Here is a 19,561-nt window from a genome sequence, read left to right on the forward strand (position 1 = left end):
AAAGTGAAATATGCATGAGGCTCTTGCTTATGATGTTGTACCCCTCTGAAGCTGAAATTTTTGTTGGAAAAGAAAATAAAATACCTTCTTAGGAGTGGGAAAAACAACTTTCTGAGTTCATATTTTAATTACAGAAGAGGTTCCTATAAGGTGTCATTAAAAGATGCCGGGCCTTGGTGGTAACCGGTGGACTCCTTCTTTCAGAGGTTGTATGGGCCCCAAAGCTGTGTGCACTTAGTAGGAGCAGAAGAAACTGTTCTTGCAGCCTGGGCAGCTGTTGTAGATGGATTATTTGCAGTCTCATCTCCTGCCTGCATGGCTGGGACGGATTCATGTCCATTCAGCCTCCAGTGATTTTTCCAGATAGTCCCTAGTCTCAGATCAAGGAGAGGTGGTGGGGCTGAGGTTTATTAAACAACATACAAAGCAGTATTTGAATGTGAACATAGTCCTTTTTTGTTAATTCACAGAATTAAGTTAATGCTATAGCATACTTTTGAGCATTCCACTTGCCATGATAATTTTCTGGTGAAAATCCTAGTAAAATCAGTGCTTGTAAAGGCACAGAAGTTCCCTATCAATAATATAGTACATAACCAAGGGAATAAAATCCTTATAATTCATAGTTTTGTTTATTCAGTTTTGGCCTTGGGTACATCATAAACCAGGATTGCACATCTTACACATAGACATATTTGAGTTGCTAATTATAGGTAGATGTAAAACATAAATTCTTTTCAAAACTTTTTCAACAGTAAACTCAAAATGTGGTAACAGCAAATATGCAAATAGCAAAGTAAAACATACTAATAGCAAATAACAAATAGCAAAGTAAAACATACTAATGGCATACTTTATACTTTCCATGCTGGAAAGCATATATGCCATATATGCATATGCATGCAGATAGATATGGACCCAATACAGTAAAGAATTAGAAGGCAGTAGCAAAAAGGAAATGAAGAGTTTGTTGGGTTTATAGTTCTAATATCCATTGAAAGTTAGTAGCGCAGCAGGTGACAGTTTGGCTAAGTGTACAGTGAATGTTTTTACATAAATAGCAGTTAGGTGACCTGGGATGTCAGGGTTCTAGACAAGGGTGTGTGTTTGTCAATATATCCTACATGTTTTACAGACTCTTCAGGGAACAGGGGAAGATACAATTTCACCTTTTCTGTGCCAAAACATTTTAATTATATCTTCTTCCAAGTACAGCGGTTCGGTAACCAAGGAGCTGACATTGATGCATGTGTTGATAAAGCTGCAAACATTCAAAATGAGATTAACAAAGATTTTGAGGAAAGGGTGACAGCTAATTTTGCACAGTATTCTGCATCTAATTCAGGTCAGTGTAATGATAGAATATTTTATAACTGTGTGTCATCCAGAGGGACTTTTATGATACTTTGTGGTTTTGAGGATTTGTGTATATGAAAGTATAGATCTTAATACATCATTCAAACAGGTTATAACTTTTTTATCAAAAATCTATTGGTTGTAGCCATAAACAGGAATAAACTTCAGCATTTAGAAGCAATTTTATATATCCATGAGCATTCATCACAGTAATAGGTTCCTTTTCTCTAATTCACCTTGAAAATACTGACTTCAGATGTGAAATGGAACGAAACTCCTGTGCCCATTTTGCAGCGTTGCTTGGTATTTGCAAAAAGATTAGACTGAAAGTTATATTAAGTGTATTTAAATCATCAAACTGTAGTTTCTTTGTGTCGTGTGAGACCTTTTGAGAACATCTCAATGTATTTCTGCTCTATTCTCCTCCTTTTTTGAAGGCAGCTGACATTCTTCTTTCACTTTTGTGAAATTTTCTCCTTTTTTTATCCACTCACTTCTCCATCTGCTTTCACTTTTGTTTGCTTGGGCCGTCTCTCATCCCAACTTGATAATGAGGAATGCGGTGTGACCCTGACCTCTATCAGCCCATGCATGACCTTCTGACTCCCCCACATAACCTTTAACCTTCTCTTTGACAGCTTGATTAATTACCCTGTGTTATGATTTATGAGTAAGTGCTATGTAAAAATAATAGACAACAGGTGGTCCTCTAAAAACTTTTTGTGGCATGTTTTCTTTTCCTCCCTAACCTGATGAGCTATTTTAAGTTGGGAACTTAGTGGGACAATGTGCATTTGGCAGCAACATGGCATTTTTACGCACTTGGACACAGTGCTGGAATTCAGGCGGCCGAGGTGTAGCTGGGAGGGAAATATCACAAAGTATTAGCAGAGTGCAGTTGTGAAAATGTACATGGGGTGGAAACAGAATGTGCAGTCAACTACATTTTGGGCATTTCAGTCGCAGGTCACGTCTTGAGAAAACTGGTCAAATAATGCAGGGGGAATTTTTCAAGCTGAGCAGTATCTCCAGCAGCTATGGTTTACTTCACTGCACCTCACCAATGACTTCTGATTGGTTGTTGTGACCTCATCCCACTGTCGCACCTACAGTGATGTACCCTTCTCGTGGAAAAGATGGGAAATGAAAGAACATACATCTTTCCAGAAAGATGAATGGATGTCACCGTGTCCATTTTAACCATAGGCAGGTTTAAGAGCTGAGAGCTTTTGAGTTGCATTCCCCCCGTGTTTGAACTCCAGTCTTGTTATCAATGATCCAAATCAAAACCTGAACGTGAAAATTCAGGTTGATAAAGCTTAGGAAAATGATCTCTTTCAGACTGACACTTGCAGTCCAAAAAGTTAGTTACATAGGTCAAAAGATTCCTCTCCAGCCCTGACCTCTCTGGTCACATCTGGTATCCCATCTTGGTGGATTAATATGCAGAGCTGGATGCTTTCAGCTCATTTATTCATGTGGCCAAGAGATTTCAAAAGATTTGGAATGTACCTCAAATACTTTGGGATTCTTTTTTTATAACCTAACTCTTGCTGTCAGAGGCAATATTTTTATTCCTTCCATTTCGAACATCTCGCTTGAACTTCAGTAAGAGGCAGGAAGTACCGCTCCATTTCTGGCTTATGTTTTACGGTGGAAAAGGTCCTTCTACGTTGTTCTGGCTTTGTAGTAAAGGTATTGTAATTGAGATTCGTGATTCTTTCCAACACTTGACTTTGTCAGCCTGCTTTTCCTTTCATCATCATTTGCTGGCTCAATCACATATGCTAATTGCATTTGTATTTATGAACCTAGGAGTGGAGTTTGCAGAGTCCTCTGCCTCTAGAAGTGGGTACCTGGAGAATGCTAGTAGTTAGCACATATTACATTTTTCTTACCTTGAAGTGTTAGAATTTGGATTGTTTTGGGTGTTTTAGTCTGAGAAAGAAACTGTAATTGTACCGACTGAACTCGTAGATTAGAGGCTGGGACTTGTATTTATCAGTGTCTGTCCTGATTATTGCATCTCATCACATATACACTAATGGGGGATGCAGCCAAATCTTGGCTTCTGTGCAACATTAGTATTCTATCAGACATGCGGTAGAACACGGGACTTGGCTTGTTTCAGTCATCTAAAGATTGATGGGGGTGCAGCAGGGTTTTTCCCAAAGTTTGGCTTTTTACCCTGAAAAAACTTTGCACTTTGGAGGGTGGTTTCTGCTTCTGTGTGCACTGGACGCCCTCCACTATTATGTATGTTGAAAACGTACCAAATGTTTTAATGAGAGTGGAAGCTTTAAAAACTCCCCTATATGGCAGTGCTTACTTAGATCATATGTGACTACATTTTAACAATGCTCTAAGCTCATCATAGGTGAAATTGGTATTTTCAGTGACATTCAGAGATACGTACTTCTGAACACTATTCTCATATAAAAAGATACTTTTCAATGAATGTGATTTTGTCTTTGCTTAACATGCCAAACACTGTGTATCTTGCGTATTTTTTAATTTTGCCAAAGGCCTTTTTTCAGATGTTAGTGGTCTTGTGTTTTCAGTCTTGCATTGACTTGCACCCTGTTCAGCCCCATTTCATTAGTGAGGAGTTCCACCTTTTTTTTTTATTCCTTTTCTGATTGCATTGAACTTTAATGGTGCAGCTATGCCCACACCAAATAATTTTTTCAAAAATTTAATTGTACTTAAAAGCCACATTGTTTACATAGATGTTATTTAGAGCTGAGTAATCCTTTTCAGTAGCAAATGCTTGTGCTAAGGCTGAACGAGAGAGGTTGTTACAGTTTTACTCATCATTTTGTTATTCCATGTTGATTTATACATGTCATTTTTGAATCTTCTTTCTGGTGCCATTATTTTATATCTTGCCATTTAGAATGCAGGACAAGCAAAACAATCTGAAAAGAGATTACTTCCCTAAGAGAAAGTTTTACAATTTTTAAGATAATTTTTTCTTTTTCAATTATGGGAAAACCTATCTCAGTTACTATTTAATTATTTTAATTGTGCAGACAGGAAACACCTGCTGTCTTTGAGAAATTAAAAAAAAAATAAATGTAAAGGGAGGCATGTTGCACTGCTTAAAATGTAATTGATAAAAATCCTTTAATTAATTTATGAAATAGTGAATTTAAAAATGGAATCATATTTCATCTGTTGATGTCTATGTGAAAAATTGACATTGTGTCCTCATAGCATTCGACAAATGAGTCATGTAATTTTCAGTTACATAATCAATAACTTAGACAAATTCTACTTCTTTGATGATTTATGTGTCTGTTTTGAGGGCATCTTAAAATGGACACAGAGCTTCAAATCACTGTAACATTTGTAGACCTGTAATAAACATATGAATTTTGCATTTGGCATCGTATAGAAAGCAAAACAAATCGATAACACAGAACTTCTCTGCTCAAAACAAGCAGCTTGAAATGAACAACACAGAGCCCCAAGTACTACGAGAGCTTGGTCCTACCCTGCCTCTAGCAAGTTCAAACAGCATGCTTTCTTCTGAGGTATATGGTTTAGGGATGTTTGTAAGTTGTGTTCTGTCATGGATTTTGGACTTTGAATTTTAGTTAGAAATCTTGTGGTTTTAGTACGGTGGTGTGTTAACATGACCATAGCAATGGCATGGGTAGGTTTTAAACTTTGTCTTCTTTAGTTTTCCATTTTCCTTTGCTCTTCCCCCTCAGTTTATTTATTTATTTGTTTGTATTTATCCCAGTTCAATTCACTCAGCAGGGTGGGCAGGAGAGCAACATGACAGGAGACCACTTACTCATGGTGCCGTGTCTAGCTAGGAGGCAGTTTTCTCTTTGGCCTACATTGACCTTTTTTGACTATGTCCCTTACACCACAGACAGTGTCCTGAATGCCTCTTATTTCACCCTGTTTAGCAGAGTGCAACCGTGCCCTTTAACTTGGGTTTTGGTGGGAGGAGAAGCTGTGGCAGACATTTGAGAAGGGCACAAGGACAAGGGGTAGGAACTCCCTTCAGATGCGATTTTGATAACTAGTCAAGTGTGTCCAACTGTAGAAAATCACCGAGTGACAATCTGTCTACCTGACAGTGGCCACAATGCACTACAAGGTTTGTGAATGGCTCTACAGATTAGAATAAAGCGAGCCCAAAGAAAGTGTCTTTTGTTGGTGTGGGCTTGGTTTGCTCTGTCCAGCTAGGTATGGGGACCTCTTTGATTTTTGTGCCTAGCCTTAGTGCAAAATGAAGCACCCAATGAAAAGCTGGAATAAAGCTGTTTGGTTAGATAATTAATACAGACATTTCCAAAAAGTAAGTCTTTATTAAATTACTTTTAAAGGACAGCTTGATTTTGACTGGGAACCCATTATAACTTCAAGGACTGATCTGTTAAATGCACTTGCTTCTCTTTTCTGCCTGCGTTTGTGATTGTATCTTCCATGAATATTACAATTCTTGTGTGATTTGCCATCATTTAAAAGTCATAATAAAATGATTGGCTGATTTATTTAAGAATTTATTTCTCATTCATAGATTCATGCATTTTTCAACTGGCTCAAAAATGAGGCACAAAAATGCAGCTGGTATGCTTAAAAGCGTATTGCAGGTCACAGATTTTCTCTGGGTTTTTCAAATACCGGACGTAATCCCAGAAAAGTTTTAGAGCAGATTTAAAGATGAGCTTAAAAGTCAATCCCCACAGTAAAAGAGGTGACCTGTAAGCAATATCACTGAATCAGTTTTGGTATTGATTCACTGTTAGTGCTGCGATTGGCTTCTGCATGGTATGCTTGTTGTCAGCTAGACAAAAGGTTTTACTGTTTTAAAGTTCAGTGAATAGTTTTCACATGCTTTTTTACTATATATATAAATATATGAAAACCGTACATCCTTTTTATTTAAAGGTTTTTACTGGCTTGGTCCTTTTTTATTCATTCAGAAGCATTTATTTTGCTTCTAGTTCTCATATTGTTTTCTGAAAAAGTCATATAAATAAATGAATATGAATAAAACAACATATAAATTATTTTAAAGGCAACTTTTCTGATGCTGAGAGATGTGTATAAGCATAAGCATATGCACAGGCACATTCACACATCAATAGCCCTTTAATGACAGAAATGAACCAGAATATTCTTAAAATACCCTTCTATAAATTATGTGGTGTGAAGCTGCTGAAATAAATATAAAAGTTTTCAAGAGTATTAAAATAAATGCAAAGCATTTTCAAGCATTAAATCTCTATTTTCATATTTCTTCTTTTTGTGTGTGTGTCTCTTCTAAAACAGGAAGGCTACGGAGTAATAGTACTGAATCCCAATGAGAACTATATTGAAGTGGAGAAGAAAAATGCCCAAGTACATCTGTCCTCTGATAGCTCAGATGAACCTGCAGAAAAGAGGGAAAAAAAAGATAAAATCCAAAAGGAAACAAAGAAGCGACGTGACTTCTACGAAAAGTACCGAAATCCACAAAAAGAAAAAGAAACTATGCAGATGTATATTAGAGTAAGTTCCTTTTGTTTTGTTGCCCTTCGTTAATCATGCATAGATATGTTTACTGTCCATATTGGCTAATAAACAGCATGCTCTTTTAAAAACAAGCACATTATCAAGATGGTATTCAAAAGTTTGTACAGAGTTCCTGGCTCTTTATTCTATTGGTATTTTTTGTCATTTGTGGAATATGAAGTTTCAGAAGAGTTACAAAACATTCCTTTCTAATTTCAAATGGGAACTTGAAATAAACATGGGTACTATCAAGAAAGGGAATGATTTAAGGAAGACATTGTAAAAATGATTTTATAAACACAGATTGTACGTAAGAAACACTTCATAGTAGAGCTTGGGCAACATACTAGCTAGACATGTCATACATGCATTTATTGTGTTATATTGTCTTGTAGTGGGGAGGCAGTAGTTAGGGCCTAATAGTTTTTTAACATATTACCTGCTGAATTAATACTGTATTGTGGAAAATACCAGTGTTCATCTTGTGTGGTAGCAGATTTACCCTATAATGTGCTGTTTTCATATGAGCAGCCATCCATTGTGTTTCAGCTGAACTTCTGAAGGGAGATAAAGAAGGCAAGTTATTAATATCTTAATAAATATTTAAGCTAGAATAGTTTGAGAATTGTGTAATGAGGAAACTCTGTCCCATGCTCTTTTCTTACTCAGTGAACCTTTGCACTTTGTAATGCTACCAGCATGGGATCATTATAGCAGTGCTACCCGAGGATTTCTAATTCTGCAGGGGGCACAAACAATATTATTTGCACTTTGACACATTCTACTTCATATACATACTATGTATTATACATACAAACTGAGTCATGAAATTTCCAAAGCCCTTCTTAGGAAAGTTAGCATTTTCATTCAGTGGTAAAACATGTAAACATGTAAAGCAGCACCAGATTGTATTTTTTGTAGTTAAAACAGTAAAACTGCATGTGCCTTTCTGGTGCGAAACAGGGGAAAAACAGCAAAAGATATGTTAGAATCATCTTAAATTTTAACGTGTTCCTGTTAATTGTGGTTTAGCATAATGTTTGAAAGAGAAATAACAGCTGTACTGGCTAGTTAGAAAGGTTTGTAACCTGGATGCAAGATTACCACTAATACCATAAATATTACTGTGTCTTTTGAGAAATAACTTGCTACAGAATATAAGAAACAAAAGGATGCATGTACATATTCAAAGTCAACCATCTGCTGCTTTTTTAGGAGAGATGCTATTCTGACCACCAAACAGACCCTGCTTCTTCAGAGGGGCAACCAAACTTGTCTTGGGGTCCATCGAAAGCCAGTAGATGATGTGCTGTATTGTCTAGGAAAAGCGTTTAGTCAGCATGCTGGTCAGTGTTCTCTTTTTTTGATAGCTTTTTAGCAGTTCCACCTGCCTGTAGCTTTTTTGCTTGATGAGGCACAAAATTTGGCTCCAGGAGGTTTGACCCCCAAAACATAAAATGCAGGACTCCATCCTATTTTCTTTTCCTCGCAGCTCTGTGCTTCAGATATGACTGTTGACATTCCCTTTATTTGATGTTCTTCAAACCAATGAAAGAAGTAGCTTAAGTTTTAGTGAATGTATGGGCAGTGGTTTCTTTTTCCTGGGCGAATTAACTGAAATAGGGTTGTCTGTTGCAGTTGGTGTTTAATTCTGAAAGAATTCTTTGGAGTTTATCTTTTGTTTAGCAGTCTGTAGTACAGAGAGGTTTTTGAAACAGAGTGAAAAATGTCCCTTCTTTGGTGTGTGGCAGGACAAATTACTGCAATTTACTTAACCTATCTGTTTCTGAAACAAAACTGAACTACCAATAAGGTGCCATTTACTCTGTTGGATAGAACTGCTCAGTCTGTAGGTGATTGCAAGAGCAGCTGTGAATATAGCACGCTCTGTTCCACCTTCCTGGCTACAGACACTGTTATCAGCCTGTCCAGGCATTGCATGAAACAAACAAAATAGGTAGGTTTAGATTAGACATTAGGAAGAAGTTCTGCCCTGTGAGGGTGGTGAGGCCCTGGCACAGGTAGCCCAGAGAAGCTGTGACTGCCCCATCCCTGGCAGTGTTCAAGGCCAGGTTGGATGGGGCTTGGAGCAACCTGGTCTAGTGGAAGGTGTCCCTGCCCATGGCAGGGGTTTGAAACGGTGTGAGCCTTAAGGTCCCTTCCAACCCAAACCATTCTGGGATTCTGTGATTCTAAAATGATGCAGTGCCATATTTGCTGTGTATTAATTGCCTTCCGGACTATATGTCCTGTGGGTACTACCATTTGTTTGCACCATAGGACTTGGAGTCCCATTTGCTACAACCACAGGCTGCGGGGGCTACAGTGTTAGAGCAGGTTTGAGTAATCTCAAAGACCAATTTGGATATGACCTTTGTAGTCATACATATATGACTATTATAGCGTACATTTGACTCACAGGGCTCTTGAAATAAGACATATTGTCACTCCACAGAAGTGTTTAAGAAGGGTATATGCTTCATCATGATCTCGTCAAAGAGTTCTGAAAAACCTGAGGAAGCTTACATCATTTTGCCGAGCAGGGAAAAACTGGTGCAGAGAGACTAAATGAAAAATATCCTCACAAGAAGTCATCAACTGGATCTGAAGTTGATGGAAAATTTGTTCCTGTCAAATATGCGGGAGAAATTGTTTCAGGCTGTTAAGTAGAAGGAATAAATATCATCGGTTATGATCTCAAAGGGTCATTGAGATCTGTTGTGATCTGATGAGGAAATGGCATTTGAACAAATGAAAGCTGTCTGGATGATGCTCCCAATTGTGCAGGTAGATTTTCCAAGAATGAGAAAAATGGAACTCTCTCATGGTAAACTTCTTTAAGCATTTTCTGTCTTTTCATAAGGAAAAAGAAAAAAAAAAAGCGACTAAAAAAAAAAACCTGGGATACTCAAGAATATGTAAAAGCAGAGTCTTTAAATATGAAAAAGCTCAAATTACACTGTATTTTTCTACAAAATGAGTACAAATAAAAGCAACTGTTGGAGTGTGTAGTGCATTAAGCACAGTGCTTGAAAGATCAAAGTACTTATTATTTCATGCTGGAAGTTCCCTCAACTATGAAATAATGTACTTTCTGGCATACATTATAGCTTGTTAAAGGGATTGATTTGGTCTGGGCAATAAACATCATGTCAAACATTATGGCACAAAAACCTGCTTAATGTTTTGTAATAAGACAGAATTTTTTGTTCTTAAACATCTGCCAACTGAATTCACAAGTGAAGACAGAAAATATCATCAATTCAACAACAATCTTATAAATTCAGTTTCTTTTTTGTCGATGCAAACCAAGGAAAAACTTCATGATAATCAGCGTTGACTATAATACTTTATGGTATGATTAAACAAAATCCTCTTACTTTTATATAACATGCTAATGAATACATATGAATTTTTTAATGCTCTTACTGTTCAGATTTTAACAAGCATATTGCCAGCAGATCATTTTAAAGGCATCTGTTTTTTAATGTGTTGAATAGAGGGTTGAGTCAAATAGCTAAATATGTACATACATCCTTATAGAAAACATTTCTGTCCTTATAGATACTACTGTTTTTCCTTAGACCACCAGAGGCTGCTGGTGTACATATTGGCTGATGCTTCCCCCCAGAAACTTCTTGCCTAGCCAACCTTCATTTATTACTGAACTAAACTGAGAATTTGTTGATCTCTAACCTTTTCCTATGGAAACAGATCATACAGGCTCAAATGTGGCATGACTGTTCCCTACATCATCCAAACCATCTCCACTCCCTGCAGATTTTCACATTGACGGTGTCTTCTCTATGTTAAAAGACACTTAGAAATGTAAATCAATATTTATCCCCTTCTAAATAGCATTCACCACTTAAACAAGTACACTCAGTGGTTCTGAAATTATTAAAGGAAAAAGTAAATTGCATAATTTTATAATGAAAGTAATTTGCAATAATGCTGTTGCCACAGTAGTCAAAGGATATCAAAGAAGCAACAAAGGAACAGGTAGAAAGAAGTACTTTTATCATGCCATCTGATGGGGTCAGGTTTTCTGGGTAAAAGGATAAGCCTTTCTTACGCCTGTATGCTAGGAATTTTGTCCTTTTTTTTTTTCTCCACCGAGTTTAGCTGCTTTAATAATTCTTACTGCAAATACTATTTTTGCTGTAGCACAATCTATAACGGCACTATTTAGGCTAACAGCCTATCAATGAAATTAAATTAATTCTGGATGTAGCATACTTTTCATAAATAATTTTTACCCTCTTTCTGTGAGAGATTAAATAGAAAAAGATCATGTGCAACTAATTAGTTTGTTTTACTAAAAACAAATGCATCAGGATAATTTGTGCCAGTGTTTATTAATACGCGGTTAAGTACGCAGTGAGTGCTGGTGGGCAGGAAATCCTGGCAAGCATGCAAGCACAGTTATGCCATTTCTGCTTATTTGTTCAGTGCGGCTGACACGAGGCATCACCTGACTGAAGGTCACCGCAGAGTGTTCGTTTGTGCAGGGCAGGCTTTCACTGAAGCAGATTTATTCCACGCTGGGGATGGAGCTGCTTCCTGGCATAGCTGTGGTGCCACCAGCTGTGTAGGTCTGGCCCCATGGCCATCCCTGGACAGACGCGGACTCCTGCTGCCTACCCTGTGACTTGGCAAGGTGCACGCCGGCTCTTGTCCAGAGCCTCTGCAACTGCATTAGCGTGCTGCTGAGATCAAGCTAATAAGCCCCTTATTCCACCAGAAGAGACAAAATGACAAAATGGTTCCCAAGACATAAGGAACATGCTCCAGCACAGTGAAAGTCAGTGGCAGACCCAGGCATCAGGACTTGAACCTGAAAACTGTCATGCCAGTACTTATACCATAATGCCCTGTTTTTCAGCTCTTTTACAACTATCAGCATTACTTTACCTATACCTCTGAAACAACACATGGTTTTCACTGAATTATAGAATGGTTTGGGTTGAAAAGACCCTTTAAGCTCATCCAGTTCCAACCCCCTGCCACAGGCAGGGACACCTTCCACTAGACCAGGTTGGTCCAAGCCCTGTCAAACCTGCCCGTGAACACTGCCAGGGGTGGGGCAGCCACAGCTTCTCTGGGCACCCTATGCCAGGGCCTCAGCACCCTTACAGGGAAGAATTTCTGCCTAAGATCTCATCTGCCCATAATTGCCTTTTAAAGGCTGTTACTTCTTTGTGTTCTAGAGAAATCTCTTTCACTTCTAAGCAGCAGCAAAATCATGCTGGCAATGGAAATCTCATGACAACTGCTTAGAAACTACTATGGCTTTATCTATTGGTTTTGTCCCATGTACTACTTGGGCATTCAGAATTCAAAAACAGAGCAGTTCAGGTGCTGGGACATAAATGTGTAGTGACGCTTTGGGTGCCACAGGGTATTTGGGATGCCTAAAGAGATCTAGCCCATGTCTTGTAGGATCTGTGCCACCAGAGACCTGAACCACCCTGGCCAAACAAGGACTCTAAAGCTTCTACAGTGGCACCAAGCACCTACAATTAAAGCTCTCTGTTATTCCTAAAGGGTCAGATAAGCAGTAAGTTCCTACAGTAATTTCTGTAGAACAGGAAAAATATGTGTATGTTGTATTTCATTCTATAGATGAACATTTTATTCAGCGAACAGGCATCTTAACATTAAAAAGCTAAAGTATGTAGGGTTTAAACTATGGTAATATTCAATAATTTATGCATAGGCTAATTAGCCCCTGCAGTTAAATTAGGTATTTTTTAAAATTCTGAGACTGTAAAGACTTCTTCTGTTATGTTTTGCATCTGATAGTCTGGAAGAGTTGTATTTGTCTTCTTTTCCTTGAGTAGTGAGGAGAAAGAGATGATCACTGAAGGGAGATTTTGCATCTCTTCAAGAGCACCACTGGCTCTTCTTTCTCCCATACCCTCTCTTTGTTCTGCATTTCACAAGTATGGCTTAATCAAAGAAAAGGAATAAATTGAGGCCATCTAGCTTTGTTGTCTTTCAAACATCCATTACGTGATGCCAACAAAATGTGCATTGTTCAATCAGACTCCTAAAATGTGAGGTAAGCGGTGAGAGTTTCCAAAAGAAAGAACCAGCTTGCATCTCTCCTCCCACCACGAGCTGTGTGGTGCTCCTGCGGTGCTAAAAAAGACTGTCTGTCACAGGTCAGATGAGTCCTCTTTCCTTTCAGGTGGGATTCAAGCATGATAAACCTGGCCAGTTAGCTAATGTTAAAGGAAATTAGCTCAGCAGAAAGCAGGCATACTTGTTGAAGGCAAAGGTGAATAAGATTGTTCAAACTTCTTGTACTCAGATACTGCCTGTCTTTGATTGCAGAGCGATTGCAGTGGATGACTGAAAAGACCTCACAGGTCTTCTGGTCCATCCTCCTGCCAGTACAGATTGCTCTCTGCAAGTATCCTTTATAATTTATCTAAGAGGATCAAAGGGTAATATTCTTTTAGCTGATACCCAAAAAAGGATAATATCCTGTAACCTACTGCAAGCAGTTGCACGTTTTGATGCTAGATTTCAGTGTTTTTGAGAAAACCATCAGAAGAAAATTAGCAGGGGCTCATACGCCTATCGATTCTTTACATGTTTTTTCTTTGGGACCAAGTCAGACATAAAAGCCTTCATAGAGATGATGAAAATTAATTTCTGCAATAAATATATATAATCATCTTAAAATTAATGATTCTGTTGCAGAATAACCCATTTCTGTGAGGACATGCCACCCCGTTTGACTCCTCAAGAAGTATTTATTTGGTTTAGGTAGGAGGATATGAGGACCGCACAACTATGCATGGAGGTCAAGAAAACAACATTTTGGAGCTCTAGTAAATGAATGTCAGCAGGCAGGGAACCAGGTCTCAGGATACACAGTGGGTTCAAGGATGTTGTTTTCAACTCACCTACTGCGGAAAACAAAATGACAATTCAGGAAAAATGTAAAGAAAAAAATTTAGCTTTTGGGATTAAGATAAATCTGGTAGTTCCTCTGAAGTCTGCTTGGCTGCCTGCAGCAGTGAGAGCTGCCAAAGGGGTTAGAAATAATGGAGGACTTGGTGGCATGGAGGAGTGTGGAATAAGCTGCCCAGAAAAAATGCCAGTCCCTGCCCTGCAATTCATAGGTGGCTGACAACTCAAAAAATTATTACAGCCCTTTTATTCTGAGTTACATTTGAATACTTACAAGTGGAGGATTTTACTAAAATCCTTACTTTTTGTAAATTTACTTATTGTGCAATGTTACTTTGAATTATTTACGTCATGAGAACAACCTTTGTATCTTTAATCAGCTTGTTGTCATCCCTGCACAGGCAAAAAAATACGCCTTATTGTGAGCTCTGAGGAGAACGGACTCATGACCTCTATTCTTGCTATGCCTTGGTGAACTCCGTAGCTGATCAGCATGCCCCAGGAGCCACCTTGTATCAGATTCAGAGCCTGAACTTCATTTTCAAAGCATCCAGACAGAAGTCTTTCCCAAGTTTCTCTGTTTTACAGTATACCCAGCCATGAACTAATCTAAATATTGAGAAATCATCCTGTTCCTCTCTTGACTGAATCTTTGTTTTATCCTTCCTGGCTAAACCGGAATGCTAAACAGATCAAAAGTGCTTTTTGCCTTTTGTAGTGGGTGGTGTCGGTAGCAGGGTTTCTCTCCTTAATGGGCTGCATGGTGTTCAGCTGCACTCTTACACACTTTGTTATTTAGCAGTTGATTCTCATTCTCTTCCTCTGTATTTTTTGATCAGTACTTGGCAAGAGTGAATTTGTAATACAAAATGAGGTATATTTTCTTTATTATCAACTAAAACTTTAGTTAGTTTTCTCAATAGATAACACTGCTTAGAGAGAAACTACTGAATAAAGTGATACTGAGGTGAGTTTACCAAGAGTTGTATGTATTGAGGAGCCTTAAATTTTTCTGGGCTCTTAAGCAACAGTTTGGAAGCATTTAGTTATGGTACTTTTAGCCTGGGCTGAGAAAACGTCCGTGGGTTAAGAGCTTTCAACAAATACAGCTGCATTACTCCTATTACTGTCAAACAGTGTGCGTGATTACAGGGATTGCACACCAGGGTTGCAGAGGCTATGGTTCCCTTCTGCTGTTAGATCATATAGCAGGAGGGATCCTTAGTTCACTATCAGGATGTGCTGAAATAACTTGCCATGTATCCCCTAGCAAAGTGACAGGTTTTTAGTTCTTTAATGAAATATTGCTCCTGGTTGCTAAGCCTGTGCACCTCTGAAAGTATCAGCGAAAATCATAGAATCCAAGACTGGTTTGCATTGGAAGGGACCTTAAAGCCCATCCAGTTCCAACCCCCGCCACAGGCGGGGACACCTTGCACTAGACCAGGTTGTTCTAAGCCCTGTCCAACCTGGCCTTGAACACTGCCAGGGATGTATGTATATAATATAAATACATGTATGTGTACATGCATATGAGTGTGTACATATATGTATATATATATATCATCATAGATTGTTCCAACCCCTTGCCACAGTAGGGATGCCTCCCACTAGACCAGGTTGCTCCAAGCCCCGTCCAACCTGGCCTTGAACACTGCCAGGGATGGGGCAGCCACAGCTTTTCTGGGCTTCCTGTGCCAGGACCTCAGCATCCTCACAGGGAAGAACTTCTGCCTAAAATCTCATCTCAATCTCCCCTCAGTCAGGTTAAAGCCATTCCCGTTGTCCTGTCCCTACAGGCCCTTGTCCAAAGCCCCTCTCCAGGTTTCCTGTAGCCCCTTTAGGCACTAGCAGCTGCTCTAAGGTCTCCTGGATCCTTCTCTTCTCCAGGCTGAGCAAACGCAGCTCTCTCAGCCTGTCTCCAGAGCAGAGCTGCTCCAGCCCTCACAGCATCACTGTGGCTTCCTCTGGACCCTCTCCAACAGGTCCCAATCGTGCATCTGGGTTTGTTGTGTCCTCACTAAATTGAAAGAGTGGAAGAGTAGTTATCTCGTAAATGTCTTACTTTACAACTTACATATGCTCTGGGGTCACTTAAATTTTGATCAGTTGTTATACCTATAATGCAGTGTGAATTTTCCAGGGCAGGTCCCCCTTACACACACAGAGTGCCTGTGCCTACACTAAAACACAAAAAACCTACATTTTTGTATGTGTTCAGCATCCTGCAGACTCTGCAGGAAGTGAGCTCTGACATAGATCGCCTATCTAAATCCATCCGCAGGTCCTGATGGAGCAGGCAAATGAAGTTGGAGTACCACTGTCCGTCATATTTGAAAAATCATGGCAGTTAGGTGAAGTTCCTGAGGACTGGAAAAAGGGAAGTATAAACCCCATTTTTAAAAAAGGGGAAAATGGATGACTGTCATGGTTTAAGCCCAGCTGGTAACTCAGAACCACGCAGCCGCTCACTCACTCCCCCCTTTTCTCCCCCCACTCCCAGAGAGATGGGGAGGAGAATCAAAAGAATGTAACTCCCATGGGTTGAGATAAGAACAGTCCAGTAACTAAGGTATAACACAAATCACTGCTGCTACCACCAACAATAATAATGATAAGGGAAATAACGACGGAAGAGAATACAACTGATCACCACCCATGGACTGATACCCACCCCAACCCCAGCAGTGATTTATCCCTTTTGGGTAATTGCCCCCAGTTTATATACTGGGCATGACGTGCTATCTCTTTGGCTAGTTTGGGTCAGGTGTCCTGTCTCTGCATCCTCCTGGCTTCCTGTCCTCCCTGAGTCCCTGATACTCAGAAAGTCCTTGGTCAGAGTAAACATTACTGAGCAACAACTAAAAACACTGGTGTTATCAGCACTGTTCCCAGGCTGAAAGTCAAAAAGCACTGCACCAGCTACTAAGAAGGAGAAAAAAATGACTGCTACTGCTGATCCCAGGACAGTATCCAGCCCTTATTCCATACCATTCACATCATGCTCAGATTGCACGTTTTCAACATACTATCACTCTTGTGTCATATATATACATCCACAGAGAGAGAGAGAAAGAGAGAGAGAGATCATTCCTTACTGCATGGACCAATCCCTATAAAGCTGCTGAGTCCATACGGTCCATGATGTCAGGCTCCATCTCTTGTAACAGTCTTTCAGAGCAGAAGAGGCTGTGTGCAGTATTCACACTTGTGAATAACCTGGGCAATAGTGTCCATTGCTAAGTCCACCCCTTGGTCATGAGTCCATCTCTATGTTGCATCTCTGCCCTGACAGCTGAAAGTGTCATGGGCCCTCCAGGCTCAAAATAATTCACTGTCCCCTTCAGCAGTTTCTGCAGCTTGTTGCTGGGGACTCCATACAGCTGCCTTCCATCTCCAACACTTCCAAAGCCCTGGAGGGGCCCAGTGGACTAGATACTTGCCCATACTGTCCCACACACCCTGCCACTCATGACTGTCCAGCCTTGGGGAAAACCTCTTGGCCCTCCTATATTGTCGTCTAACCTCAGACAAGACCCAAACCTGACTCTGCTTAACTTTTGAGATCAGACAAAATGGTCATGGGTAAAACACAGTCTGTATGTGTGCCAACATGCTGATCCCCATCACAATGAGCAGGCAGGTCCCAAGGATACCCAAAGGCCATTCAAAACCTTCAGAACTCTCAAATGATGCTGCTGTACTTGTCACTGGGGCTGCTGTAGCTGCTGTGCTTGCCAGCTCTCACCCCCAGCTTCTCTTATTTCTGAGTCCTCCAGATCTTCCTCCCCTGCCTTGCCGGGAAATGCTGCGTGGTCTCCTGCATCCTCCACTTGTCCCGGGTGCCCGAGGCTGGGCCCAGCTGAGTCTCCCAAAGGTGGTATCTCGCTCTCTGCATCCTCCTGGGGCTCAGGCTCATGGGGCTTGGCAGGCAGCTGCCAGGGGATGCTTTTGGCCACTGCAGGGCTGGGCTCGGCCGCAGAGCTCGGCTCCTCCGCCAGCTCCTCCCGCTGCTCGGCAGCTGCCTCCTTCCCCTCCTCGACCTCCTCCACCAGCAGCCACTCCATCCCAGCCTCCTGCCCCCCTCCCGCTGCCACTTGGTCCCCGGGGCTGCTCTCCCGGGGCCTCTTTGGCCGCTGCCAGCTCCCAGGTCTGCTTGCCCTCGGCTCCCCGCAGCCTTATGAAGAAGGAGGCAAGGACGAGGGCCAGGATGGTGAAGAGCAGAAGGACGGCCAGGTACAAGTCCACAGCCACATCTGTCCTGCCCTGCTGCCGGAGCCTGCCCATATTACAAGTCATTACCATAAAGTACAATGAAAAAAAACCTTAGTCCAAGCCCTCGACCTGATAAACACTGACACAGCAAATACCGGCTGTAAGTAAGGTACGACATGCTAGAACTTTGAGATCAAGAGCAACAACTTTGAGAGCCAGTAAATCAGCATTGTGACGAGTGACTGTTAATCCAAAACAATTAATGCTTTTCACAAATGCAGTTAGACACACTCTGGTCAGATCTGTCATTATCTCAACACAACGTGCCCAATGTTGAGCTCCAAAAACAACTGTAATGATTTAAGCTCAGCCATAAGTCATGCAGTCACTCTCTCACTCCCTCCCCTTTTCTTCCCCTCACTCCCAGAGGGTTGGGGAGGAGAATCGAGAGAATGTGACTCCCACAGGTTGAGATAAGAACAGTCCAGTAACTAAGGTATAACACAAACCACTACTGCTGCCACGAATAATAATAATGATAAAGTAAATAACAAGGGAAAAGAAAAAATGACTGCTACTGGTGAACCCAGGGCAGACTGTTACTGGACATGGAGCCTGACATCATGGACCAGATGGACTCAGCAGCTTTATAGGGATTGGTCCATGCACAAAGGAATGATCTCTCTCTCTCTCTGTGGATGTATATATATTTATATATATGAGATAAGAGTGATGGTATATTGACAATGTGCGATCTGAGCATGATGTGAATGGTATGGAATAAGGGCTGGATACTGTCCTGGGTTCAGCAGTAGCAGTCATTTTTCTCCCTCTTAGTAGCTGGTGCAGTGCTGTGTTTTTGACTTTCAGCCTGGGAACAGCGCTGATCACACCAATGTTCTTAGTTGTTGCTCAGTAATGTTTACTCTCACCAAGGACTTTCTGAGTTTCATGCTCTGCCAGGGAGGACGGGAAGCCAGGAGGAAGCAGAGACAGGACACCTGACCCAAACTAGCCAAAGAGGTATTTCATAACACTGTATGTCATGCCCGGTATATAAACTGGGGGTTGTTACCCAAAAGGGCTAGATTACTGCTCGATCATGCTGGGTATCAGTCCATGGGTGGTGAGCGGTTGTATTCTCTTCCCTTATTTTCCTTATCATTATTATTATTGGTGGCAGCAGTAGTGGTTTGTGTTATACCTTAGTTACTGGACTGCTCTTATCTCAACCTGTGGGAGTTAACGTTCTTTTGATTCTCCTCCCCATCCCTCCAGGAGCGGAGGGGAAAGGCGGTGGAGTGAGACAATACGTGCGTGGTTTCTGAGTGACAGGCTGGGTTTAAACCACAGCACATGCTATGGCACATGAAAAAAAGTGAGATGGTTGGAGACAGCCAGCCTGGCTTCACTAAGGGGAAATCCTGCCTGACCAATTTGATGGCCTTCTATGATGGGGCTACAGAACTGATGGAAGGGGGCAGAGCAGTTGACGTCATCTACCTGGACTTGTGCAAAGCGTTCAGCACTGTCCCACATGACATCCTTGTCT

General features: G+C 40.7%; 2 protein-coding genes across 4 annotated transcripts in view; one reads left to right on the top strand and one right to left on the bottom strand.

Annotated features, from left to right (window-relative positions):
• The window catches only part of ARB2A (ARB2 cotranscriptional regulator A), a 290,980-nt gene that overhangs the window by 137,169 nt on the left and 134,250 nt on the right, over positions 1-19,561 (top strand). For all 3 annotated transcript variants that reach the window (XM_062617506.1, XM_062617508.1, XM_062617507.1), the window contains exon 7: positions 6,649-6,867. In XM_062617506.1, the coding sequence (XP_062473490.1) occupies positions 6,649-6,867 (219 nt within the window). The remainder of the gene's footprint in view (positions 1-6,648; positions 6,868-19,561) is intronic.
• Positions 7,590-18,236, bottom strand: LOC134163015 (eukaryotic translation initiation factor 3 subunit B-like). Its single transcript, XM_062617509.1, is given in 3 exon segments — positions 7,590-7,609; positions 17,543-17,930; positions 17,932-18,236. Coding segments are annotated over 3 exon segments (576 nt in total). The 5' UTR covers positions 18,100-18,236.

This window comes from Pezoporus occidentalis, unplaced genomic scaffold, assembly GCF_034315485.1.
Source record: "Pezoporus occidentalis ecotype Australia unplaced genomic scaffold, CSIRO_AGI_Poc_V1 ctg197, whole genome shotgun sequence".
NCBI classification, from domain to species: domain Eukaryota; kingdom Metazoa; phylum Chordata; class Aves; order Psittaciformes; family Psittacidae; genus Pezoporus; species Pezoporus occidentalis.